This window comes from Squalius cephalus (genome assembly GCF_949319135.1).
Source record: "Squalius cephalus genome assembly, chromosome: 20".
Lineage (NCBI taxonomy): Eukaryota > Metazoa > Chordata > Actinopteri > Cypriniformes > Leuciscidae > Squalius > Squalius cephalus.
In genome coordinates this window covers 33,388,870-33,405,469 of record NC_137141.1, presented here as the reverse complement: position 1 = coordinate 33,405,469, position 16,600 = coordinate 33,388,870, and the positions used below count along the sequence as shown (strand labels likewise).

Below are 16,600 nucleotides of genomic sequence, written 5' to 3'. Positions count from 1 at the left end.
AAGCTCTCTAATCTTGTCTTCTGTGTGTGGAGCCATCTGAAACAACTGGTTATTACTGTTTAGTTTTTTCTTCTTACTGCAATTAGAGAACATGATGATGATAAGTCATGTTTATACAGTAGAATCACTCATGATGATATTTTATGTGACACATTCTTCACTGCCATCTAGAGGTGTGTTCTCATAACCGCACAGTGGACATTAATCTGCATTTTCACGATTCCTTCAGGACGTGAAATCATTTGGTGTGTAATCAGCAGCAACAAGTATTATCAATTGATAAGTATATTAATGAATTCTGGGGAGTTTTGTGGTGTTGGTTTGTTTCTCTCAAATTAAATAAGTTTGATAAGATCAACATTCATTGATAAAGAAGATGCTTAAAATATGAAAATTAAGTTGCTAGCATCCTCATGTAAGTGAACTTTAGATCTTTATGAACTTCTTCACAACAATTTTCTTGACATTTTGTAAATGATAAAGTTATGAGGACTGCAAAAGGTTTTTTTTAGTAATACTTCCTTAAATTACAACAATAACTGAACAGGAATGACTTAACTAAGTGTAGATGAAGTTGTTTTTGATTTGTATTTTTTTGTATTTTGTCTTGTATCTCTGAACCCCCCCCCCCCACCACCACCACCCCACATTTATTTTACACACAGTGATTACTCATTTCTGTGTATCCACAAGCAGTTTATTCAGTGAGTTTATGTCCATTTAACACAACAATTTTCATGTTTAATGGCTGCTACATGAACAAAGCATAGTGATGATGTTTTGAGTTTTTCATGATATGGAATACGTTATCTATAGGCAGTATAAAAGTGATAGGATGCAATACTGATAAATGCTTTTGCAACCTTTAGACGCAACAGATAAACAGATCAGAGATATACAGACTATATCCGGATCGACTGCATGAAAGAGATAAAAAATGTCTTTGGAAAACTCTAGGCCATTTTTGATGGTCGATCCTTTAAAACCGTGTCGATGAATGGCGTTTTAATGAAGCTGCACCTTTGTTACAGTCAATCCAAAAGAGTTGAGATCATATTATACACAGCACTGATTATCAAATGGCTGTAAACAAATGAATAAATGCACAGCTGCATAAAGAAATGTATTTTCCCTCTCTTATACTGTATGTTTACTTGATCTGTTGCATTTGCTCGGATCCACTACAATTTACGGCCAAGTAAAAGAGCGGTTGCCGGCTATTGAAACTGTAAAACATTCACTAATAGACAAGCCTGTGCATGCCTACCTTCAATTAATAATTCAGTCCTTGTTGGATAGTTTGTACACTACATACAAGCGATGTAAAGAAAAGCTTCAACAGTCATACATTCCATTGTAAATTGTATATACGTTTTAAAGGCATAACATACCAGAGGTTAATAGTTGCATAGCCTGAAATGTGTCGCATGGTTTGAGATATGCAGTGTTGCGATAACAGTTCGCCATAACAGTTCATAACCTTACTGAATATTGTTCTGCCTGATGCAGTTAAATCACAGTAAAAGTACAAATAACACATGATATTTTCTCGTATACAGAAGGAGTGTTCATATATGAATTGTAAACCATACATTTCATGGTCCAATGGAATCCACTATGTGAGAGAAACGAAGTAACATTCTTTTACAGACGATTTGACTTCAAGTGCAACATTTAAGAAGGTCCATAAAGGTGAAAAGTTGGTCATACTTGTAGAAAAAGGACCAGGTTTTTGCTCTGTAGATGTGGCGATTGTTCTTTATAGCAGTCAAGAACATACAGCCCGTTTTTGCTCTCCTAGATTGCCAGTTAATGAAAATGATTCCTTGTACCAAGAGCTCCAATGCTTTGTTTTCATTATTGCTGTAAATGTGTATTACTGGAGTTATTTTAGAATTGTTCCGTCTATCGTTGTTAGCATACAGTGTTGTGGGCCGATACATATTCCAATAAATGATTCCTGAGTAACAGGACAAGTCGAATATTGAGGATTTTTCAATAGGCTCTCAAGTCTCACGTTTTGATGTTCTGCTTCTTTCAGTGGTTTACACCACCAGTCAAAAGTTTTATGTTTTTAAAAGAAGTTTCTTCTGCTCACCAAGGCTGCATTTATTTGATTAAAAATACACAAAAATAATACAAATAATAATATTGTGCTGTACAAAAGATCCTATTTCAAATAAATGCTGTTCTTTTGAACTTTCTATTCATCAAAGAATCCTGAAATAAAAATGACTGTTTTCTAAAATGTTTCTCGAGCATCAAATCATCATATTATGATTTCTGAAGGATCATGCGACACTGAAGACTGGAGTAATGATTCAGCTTTGATCAAAAGAATAAATTACACTTTACTATACTGTTTATTCACATAGAAAACGGCTGCTTTAAATTGTAATAACATTTCATAATATTACAGTTTTTCTGTGTTTTTAATCAAATAAATGCAGCCTTGGAGAGCAGAAGAACATTAAAAATCTTCTGACTGGTAGTGGATGTAGCTAAAGAGATCGATCATAACGAAGTCTCCACACATGAGCTGTTCCTATGGAAGGATCGGTGATTGGGACAGCTCTCATTACAGTGGACGATGAGCACCGGGAAGTACAGCGCATCCTGGTAGGCCGGTGGGTCTTCCTCATCAGCGTTGATCCGTCCGGACAGGCATCGCGTGTTCTCGCTGGGACTCTCGGGTTCGTCCAGACTCCCGCTCCCGCTTCTCCAGAAGCAGCTTCGGCGAGAACCGTACAGTCTTCCCAAGGAGAAGCGGCTCCCGCTGAAGGGGATGCGAGGACTGCCGTTGCAGATGCTGAGGGCGCTTCGGGAAAACACGGATGAGTTGCTGATGGCGCGGTGGCAGCGTTCACAGTTCTGCCTGACGCCTCCTGAGCGTTGTGCCAGGTCCATCAGACCCGCCTCGGAGTAGCTCGGCACCAGCTGCTGGTTGGAGCGAATGTGCCACTCCAGTTCGGTGCTGTCGATGGTGTTGACTCTCGGGATGCGTCTACAGTAGGGTCTCTCGTCGCAGGGCGTCACAGGTATGTAGTCTGCACCAAAGAGCTTTTCAACACGGTAATGGACGTAAGCCGTGCGATACTCCGCCAGAACCCGTAACGGCCAGGATACGGTAAGAAAGGCCGTTGTCCAGAAGACCCAGTTGGAGACGTACCAGGGATGGTGGTCTGGGTTGGAGAAGGCAATCATGTACTCTTTGAAGTCTACGTTTTTCAGATGCATCCCTTCCCGGGCTTCCATGTAATCATCCAATCCTTCGTTGTCGGTGAAGAACCGTGCCCGTTGGGTCAAGTAGGAGTTTTCGGACTCCACATTGGCGAAGCTAAAGCACTTAGTGAACCTCAGTTTGGTGATGGCTGACTTTTCCAGACCCGCTAGCTGCTTGGAGACATCCTTGACCCCACAGTGGGCGTAGTCGAACTCTGCCTCGGCTACATGGGTGTTGACCCTCTCGTGATACACCTGCGTGGTGGTGTATGCGTCTCCGTTGCGGTACCGCGTGACTTGCCGTGTCCGCCGCACGTAGTGGTAGCTGATGGCCTTCCACCAGATGCAAGGCTTGGCCTGCTGCATCCTCTGGACTCTTTCGTAAATTCCCTCCACGTGCACCTTGTACTGAAGCTCATTTTTGGCATGGCAGTGCCAGCACTCCACCAGGTAAACGACGTAAAGCATGATGAGGAAGGCCAGTGGGATGTAGATGTAGCCGTCTGAGCAGGGACTGTCATGATACATCATGGACTTCCCTTTGTAGGCACTGTCAAAGGTCAACCGGGTGACCTTGGTGACGTGGCACCACACCATGGCTCCCATGCAGCCGTACATGAGCATAGACAGCAGCAGGCATTTCCAGAACACCTCTCTGCACATGGACTTGCTCAGTGACTGTTTCACGGGCCTCTGCTGCTCGTCAAACACAAAAGAGAACAAAGGAGAGGAGTTAGAAAGGACATGGAAACGGTGAGTACAGTGATTTATGCAAATATCATGTCATGCATGTTTGAAAGCAAGATGTGTAAATGCAGAATTGTATTCCTTTATTGGCTAATATTCATGCAGTGTGTGTGTGTGTGTGTGTGTGAGAGAGAGTACATTTTCATTATTGATATCACTTTGGATCTTTTTTTATCTCTGTGAACAATTATTTTAAACAATATTTACTGTGCACTTACATTTATGCATTTGGCAGAAACTTTTATCCAAAGCGACTTACATTGCATTTCAAGGTACACTTTTACATTCTTATCAGTTCTTGCTTTCCCTGGGAATCGAACCCATTACCTTGGCGTTGCAAGTGCCAGTGCTCTACTGTTTGAGCAGGACTGTAATATTTACTAAAATAATACAAAAATTCCAAAAAAGAAAATGCTTAAACATTTGCTTTTTCTTAAATATTTATACATGTATTAACTTTTGTATGGGTGTGTGGGGGCCTTTAACAATCTAAATTAGGTGAAATTAAACGAAAACCTAATTTCAGCAATATTTGCTACAATATTTATTTCAAAATTCCCTAAAATAAATTGAAAATGTATTAATAGACAAAGCTGTTTGGAGATTTTGAACTTGATGTAACCTTATTGAAAAAAGCCCAAGCTGGTTTGCTGATCTGAAACAATAAATTATTTCCCAATGCTGTTTTTTTGTTGTTGTTGTTTTGCACACTTTTCAGCTTACCAACCAGCAAATAATCATAGGCTGGTTTAATTTGCACTATTAAATATTGGCCTGGCCAATATATTGGTTTTACTATCAATGGTTGAATATGTGATCAATAAATATTGTTCATGTCTGATATGACTCTGTATCATACTGGGTGTCATTTGTTATGTAGAATCATGCATCCGTGGATTGTCTCTATTGCTTACAATAACAAAGCCTGTTCGGCCGTTTGCTATTTGATAAAGCCAATCTCTGTTCATGCGTTCTCAATGCAGTGATGTCTATTGTTGCATGCTTCCATGTTGTGCACGTCGATGCTCATGTTTACACAGCGGGATATTTAGTTTTTGTCTTGGTTATCACGCGCTATTCACGCATCGTCATGACTGCTAAATGAAAACCGCGTGAGATATTGAGTACCTCCTCTCTCGTCGCGTCCGTGTCGTCCTCGAACACAGTGTTGGTGCTGCTCTCACTGGCTGTCGCAGCAGATGCTGGAGGAGACATGGCTGGAACAATGACCACCTCAAACTCTCCCCAGACTCTTCAGCATCCACTGGTTACAAACGCACCCCAAAGCAACCCAACCTGCGCTTTCAAACCCGCCTGTCCATTCCGTCATGCATTTTGAAATCGAATTTCATCGCTTACTTCCGTTTGCAACAACCTGCGATTTGATTAGGCAATTTATGCATCTTTCAAATGACAAAGATCAGCAGTATGTTTAGATATGCTTAAATGGTCGTATGACAATACAGATAAGCACATGCATTGAAAACCTGACTGATACAGATTCACAGAGCGTCTGATTAGCCGCCATACCTCCTGTACGATAACGCGCGCGTGAGACGCGTTTCTGACGCCATTTAAGAAAGAATGTGGTTTGTGCCGCTCAAATTGGTTCCTTTGGCGAGGATTTGCAATTCCAAATTAGGAATGTTAAGAGCTGGATATTATCGTTCCCGCAGGGAGAGGTTGAGGGGTGGGGAGGATGAGGATGATGATGGTGGTGGTGGTGCTCGTGAAGCTCCTGACAGCAGATGTCGACAACTGAGCGTATTGAAATTAACAAGCTTCTAGAGAAATTCACACATGCTAAGAGTACAAATAGTTAAAAAAAAAAATGAATGCAAGTTAATTTACTCTAAGTCACAATCTTTATTGCACTTTCACCAATATTTTAATTTAATTATTGATGAATAAATTATTTTGAGAAGTTGAATGACTATTCATTCAACTTCTCAATTTATTCATCAATGATTTTCAAAACAAAACAACACTGTGAAGTTGCTGCCTTAAATTAAGTACAATCAACTTGGACTTGTACTTATGTTTGTCATTTCAACTTAAATTACATTAAATGACTTAAAAACGTGTTGAATCTTGTATAACTTATATAAAAGTAGAACATTTATTCTGATGAGTTAACGCAATGTAAAAAAAAAAGTTTTTTTTGTCATTACTATGTCATAACTTATTGATCATATTTTACAGTGAAGACGGTGTAAGTTATTACAATAAAATCATGGTGATTTAATGCCATTTATTGTTATTAAAGTGTTACATTGAAAGTCTTTTTTCATGATTACAATAATTGTGTTGGTGTTAATCATGATAAAATGTATATCTGGAATGCAATGTCATTTTGGATAAAGGCGTCTGTGAACATAAAATGATTGACAGCTGTCTCTCTGACCCATTTCAGATTCAGCACCGTGGACAGCGACCAGTAGAAATTTGAAAATAGTAAATCATAAAACAGATGCAATTAAAATAAGGGTTGTCGTTCAACCTAACATCATCTTTTAAGCTTCACAGGAAAATAGAAAGTCATGCAGTTTTGGAACAACTTGAGCATGAGTAAATGACAGTATTTTAATTTGTGGCTCAACTATTCTTTTAGTGACTAGTACTAGTGACTTCAGATTTTGGCTGAATAGACATTCGTTTATCGGATGGCCAGTTGTTATAATGTTCAGTGGATTACAGTTTTGCTTACTTATAGTGTGCTTACAGTGCATTTTAATGTGCATATAAATACCATAAATATGAGGTACATGCACTGTGAATGTTATTGAAAGGCTACTAGCTGGTAATTCATCTAATTCAACACCCAAAACATATTTGCAATTTACCAAATGTCCACCAGATAGCGCTATAGTCTTTCCCTTTTTTATTTCAATGTCAGCGTCTTCACATTTTGTTGCTTGTTTAAGTGTGTGTGCCATTAATATTTTACTCAAACTGTTTTGGGTAATGTGCTTTATTTATTATTTCATAGAAAATATAGTCAAGAAATTTGCATGGTGTCATACAGTTCAGCAATATGTCTATTATATTGTTAGACCTGGATTTATTCGCTTTGTCAAAATTAATTTTATTCCCAAGTACAAAATATATTTGGACATGAAAAAACAGTTTTAGCATAATAAATGGTTATCACTGGCAGCTTCATTTAATGGAAGCTTTCTAAATTTATTATGACATGACAAATATTATGTGGTTTGTTAGAATATGTTAGAATGTATTTCACTCCTTTATTATCCTCAGGTGTCACGTTTTCATAGCTGGGCTATAATCCGTGTTGTTTTTATGAGTATCTAAAGACTGAACTTCACAAATAGCATGCAAGAAGAAGAAAGTTGCTGAAACGGGCCAAATAAACATGTTTACAGGGAGGTTTTGTTTAACAATGGTTAAGCATGAGAGTGGCATCTGATGTTCTGTGAATCTCTGCGACAGTGTGATGTCTTCAGAATCAGAGAGAGAAGATATCTGGAGGAAATCCACAGGAAAAAGCTTGAGCAGATGTGAGAATCAAAGCTCCTTGATTTCTTCCTAGTACTGAAGGATTTTGATGTTTCAGCTAAAGAAGATTCTTTACTTACTTTATCATTATTGCACATTAATGAGCCTTTAAAGGGATGGTTCGGAGTAAAATCAGCCTAGGGTCCTTTGCACCATGACCTCGAGCCAAACACCCCCCCAGAAGCCTTTTTCCCCTTGGTTGAACATTATTAAAGTTAGAGCTTATTTAGAGATATCAGCTGGATGGCTTAGTGCAGGCGCTAATGGATCCAAGGCTGTATCTGGTAAATTACCCCACTAATAATGCCCAGAATGATACCAAACTTCTACAGTAGTACAAATAGGTTCTGTACTCATAAAACGAGGCATTGGAAAGTTTGTAAGTACATCAGGAGTTTATTTAAATAACACTTGCCTGATGGCTCATGCTACCACTAACCCGGACGTCGACGTCACTTCAGTGGTTTGGGAAAAGCACGTAAAAGTCCTGCAGAAAGCGATGCAGAAGGATGTAGTGTAACGACGCACAGTTCCAGGAATGCACTAATATTTTGTTGGTAGTACCAGTTTATAACAATTATTAGTTAACACTAAGTTGTCAACACTTTGGAAAAAATAACAATTAGTCGTTACACTGGCTTGAGGTCATGATGCAAAGGACCCTAGGTTGATTTTACTCCGAACCATCTCTTTAAGTGGCTCTCTGTGTTTCGTTCAAATAATGACGTTGTCTTGATTTCTATTTAAGGTACAGTAAAGTTGCCTGATGTGATTTTATCACAAATGGAACATGCATCAAAATATAACTCTGAATTTGGTTATGTGTGACAAAATGTGTAAATTATCAATCAAATGTTTTTGCAGCAAATTACCTCAATTAACAGACATTTAAAACCAACATTTTATTTTTGGGATTTAAAAATGCTGCAGTTTTTTTTTTTTTTTTTTTTTTTGGAATATAACTATGACAAAATATATTAACAAAGACATGTACTTTGACTATAAATATGCATTGCAATCATCACTCTTAAAAATAAAGGTTCTTTATTGGAATCAGTGGTTCCATGAAGAACCTTCAACATTCATGGAACCTTTGAATCACACAAAAGGTTCTTTATAGTAAAAAAAGTTTCTTTAGATTATTAAAATATTCTGAACACTATAAACAGCTCTTTTAAGAACTGATCACTGAATGGTCTTCGGGGAACCAAAAATGGTTCTTCCATGGCATCGCTGCGAAAACCCCTTTATGTTTTAATAGTGTACATGTAGAATGCAGTTTGGGCACAACTGACCCTTGCCAAGTCCAGATTTGACACCGTGTTTGAGGCTGATACACACAAGGATTGAGCAGGATTACCAACAGCCTCACACTTAAGACCTTTATTTGCTCTCGGACATAGTTTTACTGCTTGTTTGCTGGTCTTCAGTCTGTATTTTTGGCTCAACATCATGGAGTTGATGCAGTGATTCTTCTCTTTTACCAGCGGATGTTTTCTTCAGCTGGATCATGTCGGAGTGCAGGGCCTAAAGTTATTACTCGTAAAAATCAGTGTTGGCTAGTGAGTAAAAACGGTGTAAATCGCCAGTAGGCCGGGAACATTTTTATTAATTCTAACAATGCAATATTGTGAGAACATGAATGTGAACAAACATGAACAACACTCGGGACATCATCTCAAGAGTTTAAGCCATGGTCATTTAAATATTCAAGCGCAAGAAGACGTGAAAAATAACTCAAATCGTTACTCGTGCAAAGTGTGGAAATTTAGTGTGTGCAAGCATCCGAAGTGCGCACACAGAAAGCCGCGTCTCAGACAGCGCGCGGATACTGAATTGAGCTTGGTTTCACGTCTTCTTGCGTTTGAATGGACAAATGCACAAAAAATATGTACAAAAATGCCCGTCTCGGCGAATATCCTAATAAACATGGTCAATTATGGCTTAAAAGAACATAAGCAGTAGAGAAATATATGTGTCAGTGTATTGGATCCGTGTGACAGCAGCCTAATATTTATTTTTGTTAATCAACACTCACTGCTCTTGACTGAATTGCTCTGACAACTGCATTGTGAATTTTCACTGGTATCTAAAATTTCGGTGTCATAACCAGTATAAAATAATAATGGCTGGTAAATCTTCATAAGTCACCGGCCATTGGCATTCTTAGGTTTGGCTCATGACCATGATCACATTTGACCTCAAAATCAGAATAATAAATAACAATAACTGCAATGCATTTTTTTTAATCAGCAAATTAAATACAACAAATCCTACCAATGCGGATAATAAATCACTTTCTTTCATTGCAGTAATGAGTATTATTGGTGGGCTTAGTTATCATAACCTTCAATATAATTTCAAAATTTTCCTGAATGAAATAATACCTGGATATGTTCTTTTGTGAGATTTATTACCCTCTAGCCTATTTGTCAAAGGCATTTTCCAGCACTGCAGGTGCGATAGCGCATGTATATAAAATAATTTATGGCTTTTCTATATTATATGCAGCTCACACTACGCATGTAAGATGTCTCCAGTAATGCTCAAATGTTTTTACTGTATTTTTTTTAATCATAATACAAACCCATTCAAGCCCCTCTACATTATTCAAATTGAATTCATGCATTAACATACAAATTAAATTATGTTTTGAGGGGTTTTTCTTATTGACAGTGACTCAGTGCCAAGAATACCATTGAAGTTTCCTTTTGAAATGCCTCGTCTGACACACAAGATAATAATCTCAACGTCAGGTGAAGACTTCCCTGCCACGCAACAGTGACTGTGAAATTAGACTCGCTGCAAATGAGGATCCGTGCCTCTGAAAAGCCCAGATTTTGGGCTGAGATGCGACCTGGAAGTGTTTTTGTGCGATTCACCCATTGAGAAAAGGCTCTGTTTACTCTCTTCAAGGTTTTAATTGTTCTGGAAGGCAGTTAATCAATAATACTGCAGTGAATGTAACAATAGTAATAGATTCACAGCGGTGGATTCTCACGCCTCACTTGTTCCATGCTGTGAAAACACTGATGTCAGAAGAGGAGAGAAGGCTTGCCTGTATTGAATTAGGTCAGAATTGAAAAGGATTGGTATATATTACAGTTGGGGATTTGTCACACACACAAAAAAGTGCAATATAGCAAAAATGTATCATGCAATAATTAGCACAACATTTGTGGCCAAAAGGATGAATTGCATCACTGTGAGTGTTTCATCAGTAATGAGTTATTAGTCGTTCTGTGTGATCTAGCGTGTTGTGTATTTGTAAGTCTTTGTTTTGGGAGTCATGAGGTTTAAAGTTCCTGCCTACAGACTGTGACGGTGCCGTGGGATCTCACTAATGTCAGGTTGGGAACCACATCTCGATTGCTTTGCAGTTCCCATGGAAACAGGGCTCTTCACAGTTTTAGGAGATGCTATAAACTGAGCTTCCCTAAACTTCGAGACTGTTTGGTGATGAACATTTTCAGCCTTTCTTAATGTGAATCTTTGTTTTAAAAGCAAAATATAATTCTATATTTACCGTATGCTTTACTCTTAAAACAAAGGTTCATTATTGGCATCGATGGCTCAATGAGGAAATTAATCTTTCCGATCCATAAAGGGTTCTTTATAGTGGGAAAAAGTGGAAAGACGTCGGCTCCTTCAGAAAATGCAAAATCGAGGCCATTTTGACCCAACATGCATTCATGATGTTTTTTTGAGATATTTCATAAAGTCCTTGCACTTCACACAGTTAAAGCATTACATTTGGATAGAGAAACCTTTTTCATGTTTGCAATTTTTTTTTAATTCAAACTGAAATGCTTTTTTTTTTTTTTTAACACCTCGTCAACTACGGCCCTGTCCCAAATGGCACACTCCGGACTTGTGGACTTCTTCAGAGTCCACACTTTGGTGACGTCATGTAGTGCAGACCTATAGGGCCCTTGGCACGAGTCCACGAGGGCGCATTGAGAGGTATTTTTGGGACAGACTCAATCGTCACGCCGGAAATAATGGCCTGGTTGTTGTTGGACAGGAGAATACACATTTTTGCGCGCCGACGTCTCCATATCTCCATGTCAACTACACAGCCTAATTTTACAGTTCTATATTTTGATATTGTGCATGCCACCTGGGCATTAGACAAGATACATCATGCTTATTTATATACAGTTGTACATAATAATACAATGTTCCATTTGAACTAAGATTACAATTTTAACACATAATGAAAATGTGAATGCGTTTCAGATTAATTTACAGGTTTCAATATTCATATTACGTTTACATATGACTCAGTAAAGCCCTGACATTCGTTTCTATTTATTTAATGAATCATAATGCGATCGTATTATTAAACGCGCTATTATTATATTTGAGACATCAACCACTGCTCGATGACCATAATGTTTGTATAAACTGTAGGTTAAAACTGGTAAAATGTACATTTAGGTCATAAAAACAGTAATATTTTCTTCTCAGCCATGTTAACAATTATCCGTGAGTGAAATCTCCTCCCATCTGTTGTCTGATTGGCCTTTCGCAAGGATTCCTGGGTAGTTAAAGTGTGTGGAGCCTGCTTCTATGTGGGCTTTGTGGAAGACCGCTTCAAGGGTACAAAGGAGGCGCTGCTGAGCACACTTCAGAGCGGTAAAATGCTGAATGAGACGGCCATACAGACTCATAGACTCTGCGAGCACACGCATTTTAAGTCCACGAGACCGAAGGTCCACATGAAGTGCGCCATTTGGGACAGGGTCTAATTATCCATGCTCACCCCTTTAAATAGTGCTTAAAGGTGATGTGTGCCATTTTTAAATATTCAAATAAACAGGCCTTTCTTGTTTCCTAACTTAAAGTTGGCATGAAATCAAAATTTCTTTCATCATTATTGTTTTAAATTCATGTTCCTGGTAATCTTGAATCGGAATAACTTCCCCTCCCTCTTGCAGCATCTCGTCTCTTCTCTGATGATGAGGGCGGGGCAACCTGTCACTTACATGAGATCAGCCAATAACAAACCACAACCATCCAATCAATTCCCCACCAACAATATCAAGCCCCGCCTACATTTGTTCTTGTTCCTGAAGTCGTTTCACTCGGATATACGGCACTATAGGGAAGAAAAGACGAGCGCATCTTCAGTTTCATGCCAACTTTAATATGTAGTCACCAATTTTAATTTCAACCAATAAAAGTCATTACCTCTTAGAAAGTGTAACATTAATCTGTTTAAGGATCCCAAAACAGCTAACAACTAATTTTATAGTTTTAGTATCACATTGAGAGCTGAAATAAAACAAGATTTTTTTATTATTTTATTTCAGTTAATGTTTACAAGTTGTTGTTTTTTTTGTATGGTTTTAGTTTTAGTTAACTATACCTGTTATCCAACCAATGACAGACAAGCTAAAATGACACTCTTTACAGCAACCATTCCAGTGAAATTGCTAGAAATGCCATCCATTCTCCCAGCAGAGTGTATGACTCGGTCACGTACAGGTAACTGCTAGTTATTCAGAGCAAAGCTCCAACGGGGCAAAAAATTGGGCCTGCGAGAGCCGAGCGCAAAGCTGCAAATGGACAGTGAGCGTGAAGAAGGAGGACGCCAGTGAAGTGCTTCGGCAGAAGCTGAAGTGGAACGGGACATGTGGGGCTGCCGGTACAGATAAAACACACACAGCACACAAACCCCAATCACTGCTAATAGTCCCACTCTTCTGTTGATAAGCGCTGAGGATTTGCATTAGCCTGACAGCGGTGTGAAGCCCTGTCCATGTGTGCTGAGCGGCATATGGGCTCTCTAGCCTTTGGCCCAGGCAGTTTGTGTTCTCTCGGCCAAAGCTCCTGTGAACGCCACACAGGGAACGACTCCCAAATCTCCCCGGCATGTTTGGCCATGATAGGAGCAGTGACAGAGAAGCAGGGTTGCATGGGAGTAACTAACAATGCACTGCAAAAAATGCTTTTCTTGCTTAGTATTTTTGTCTGGTTTCCAGTCCAAATATCAACAAAAATTCTTAAATCAAGATGCATTTACTAAAATAGTAAAATGCCATAAATATTATGTCTTGTTTTCTGGGGAAATAAATCAAAATGAAGTGATTTTTTTCTTAAAACAAGCAAAATTATCTTGTTTCTGTTTGAATTAAGATTATTTTTTATAATTTTGCTTGTTTTAAGCAAAGACTCACTTCATTTTGATTAATTCCCCTGAAAAACAAGACATAATATCTTATCTAATTTTACTTATCTAGAAAATGATGAAAATCTTGATTTAAGAATTTTTTTTTAAATTTGGACTGGAAACCAGACAAAAATACTAAGTAAGAAAAGCATTTTTTTGCAGTGTGAGAAGTGACTACTAACCTAATGCATTTTACAATAAAACTAGCATTGACATTTTCCAGCTAACAGCGGTGTAGATCTACATCAGTGTTTTTAATGCTGTAATGTGCACACATGAGTCAATAATCAAACATGCTCTCCTAAACTGTGGAAATTTAGAAAGTTTCTTTCATTCTAGTGAATCGGTGTGTTTGGGTTTGGACATTCGTGGACACATGTTAGTGAACTCAAAAATGATTGAAAGAAAACTAATTTCAAGTCACTAAGTTTATTTGCTCAGAAATACAGTAAAAATAGTACAACTGAATATTATTTCATTTTCAGCATCATTACTCCAGTCTTCAGTGTCACATGATCCTTCAGAAATCACTCTAATATGATGATTTGATGCTCGAGAAACATTTAGAAAACAGTTCATATTTTTGTGGAAATTGTGATACATTGATTATTTTTCAGGATTCTTTGATGAATAGAAAGTTCAAACGAAAAGCATCAATTTTTGTGTCTTTACTAGCATCCTTCCTGGATATAAATATTAATTTATTTAAAAAAAAAAAAAAATTATAAGGTTGTTTGTCTTACTTTTGTACTTGTATATGATTATTCATTCACTTAAATTCTTATTTAAGTAAACACTGGCTGTGATTAACCTATTTTATATGATGAGGTACTTTTCAATAATTGATTTGACTTTTTCTTATTGGTGTATTGCAGGGGTTCTCAAACTTTTTGAGTGTGTGGACCACTATTTGTAATCAAGAATTTTCGCGGACCACCTCATAATACACATCATAAAATATGTCTACACACAGTCCTACCTGAATTAATCTGCACCTTTAAATAGGCTTACTAGCACTAAAACTATAACTGGTCATCACAGTAGGCTACAACAGGCTTGTTAAAGGAAAGTTTACTGCACACAACGGCTGCCACATATTTAATTTATTTATTTAGGCTACTCAAGCGCCCGAGGGCATAATCAGGTTCATTTGAACAACAGGCTTATTTCCATAGCAATGTAGTATGAAATCTATACAGTAATAAGAACACTGGAATATAATCAACATTTCAAAACCTTTGGCGATTTTAGGGGATTATTAATCTTCCGAGTTTTACAAGTCCTCAAAAAGTTTGTCCACTTAACAGCACATCTGCAAAACATTTCAGAAACGCGAGATCAAGAAACTAACTGGAAAATAAAATAATAACAGGCCTTATTCATTCCATTTATAAACATTTCGTTTCATATAAACTGCCTATGCCTAACTGTGCGACTGCGTTCACACACCAGACGCGAATAGCGCGTCAAATTCAAAAAGGGATTATGTGAAATTCGCGCCTGCCGCGTCTAGTGATACGCTTGACCACTTTGTATCAATTCGCGCATCAAGAGCTAAATTGACGCGCGTAAAAACAAAAGTTTGAAGCGAAATTTCGTCCGTTGTGAACGCACCATTAAAGGCTATGCGTGTGATGTGATAATGAGAACATATTTGCCTCTGCCCTTTTCTCTTCAGAGAACCTGTTGCTATCCACCGAACCAATGTTGTGGTTAAACGGCACTGAACTTGAATGTCACGGCCGAACACCACTAGGCTATTTTAGTAATCACACAATAACTTGACAGTTTAATTAAAATGTTATATCAATATAGGCCTACATATTCTTTTTACTTTTCTTTTTTTAAATGGGAATTTCCTGGTAAAATGAAGGTAAAAAAAAAATTTATTTTATATTTTATTTTGCCTTTCCACGGACCACCTGCAGTACCCTCACGGACCACTAGTGGTCCGCGGACCACAGTTTGAGAATGGCTGGTGTATTGAAACAGGAAGATGCGGCAGGACACGTCGAAGGCACATGAAGCGACAAGAGTGTGAGTAAGTGATAACAAGTTTCATTTTTGGATGTATACAGATGAGCTCAAAGCTAATACACGTTTGATTGGTGCTCTTTAAATATCCTCAATGTAGTAAGTGTCTTTATTAGTAGCTTGTCAAGCAGCTGTCTGCTTTTTTAAATGAGCAGCTCGACTGCAGTTTAACTACTTTAAATTGAGTAGCTTGTATCTTGACAGGCTGCAATCTCAAAGTAGCTTCCCAGCGCTGAATTGAAGGTGATCTCCTTCACATAGCCGCTGGTTTTCCCGACAGCCTCCTCCTCATTGCTTGGGAATGAAGGACGTGCTATTAATGTTAATCAGCTCTCTCCTGCAGCCGGATACATCAGCTCATTTACTGGAGAAAATAACCCACTGTTTTTGTTTTAAATAATAACTCGTGGCCCGTAAACCACGCACACTGTCCTTGAGGCGGGCGAAATATTTCTAATGAAATGCCTTTTCACTTTAGTTTCACTCCTGATGGAAGTGGAAAGGCTTTGCTCAAACGAAACGTTTATGTAATGATAATCAGGATCAAAGAGAAGCTTTGATAAAAGGAAGCGAACTAGGTGGGGATCCGCTTCAACACATTTTAATAGGTGTTCAATTTGGCAGTATATTCTTTTTCATCCTCCTTTTTTGGCTTTGCTGGAGATGATTTGTGCTGTCAGACTTTACGCTGTGAAAGACGAACCCCCGGTCGTGCTGTGAAAACCGCCTCGACTTCAAACGCTCAGTCCACTTTGGCGGGAGCTTGACATTCGACTTCAACTCTCAATGCTTTATGATCAGGATAAACTGACTCAAAGGTTCAAAGCAATTGTTCTGTGCAAACTCAAACATTTATGATGCTTCCTTTCTTATGATTAAAATCAGTCACATGCATCGATCAATGCA

At 38.2% G+C, this 16,600-nt stretch overlaps 1 protein-coding gene across 2 annotated transcripts; it reads right to left on the bottom strand.

Annotated features, from left to right (window-relative positions):
* Window positions 1-683: 683 nt before the first annotated feature.
* tmem151bb (transmembrane protein 151Bb) lies at window positions 684-5,728 on the bottom strand. Of its 2 annotated transcripts, XM_079852559.1 has the most exons (3): window positions 5,500-5,728; window positions 5,098-5,344; window positions 684-3,918 (listed from the first exon to the last, which is right to left on the bottom strand). In XM_079852559.1, exons 2-3 carry the CDS (start codon window positions 5,182-5,184, stop codon window positions 2,515-2,517), a joined length of 1,491 nt encoding a protein of 496 aa, XP_079708685.1. In that variant the 5' UTR covers window positions 5,185-5,344; window positions 5,500-5,728; the 3' UTR covers window positions 684-2,514. The 2 variants fall into 2 exon arrangements, with proteins under 2 accessions (XP_079708685.1, XP_079708684.1); XM_079852558.1 differs by having other exon boundaries at window positions 5,098-5,728.
* Between the last annotated feature and the right edge of the window lie 10,872 nt (window positions 5,729-16,600).

What these genes read in the sequence shown, in the direction of transcription:
- tmem151bb (XM_079852558.1), bottom strand. Translation starts at nt 5,184, where the DNA reads ATGTCTCCTCCAGCATCTGCTGCGACAGCCAGTGAGAGCAGCACCAAC. An exon ending in CGGACGCGACGAGAGAGGAG is followed by an intron (nt 3,919 to 5,097) that starts GTACTCAATATC and finishes TTTGACGAGCAG; the next exon opens with CAGAGGCCCGTGAAACAGTC.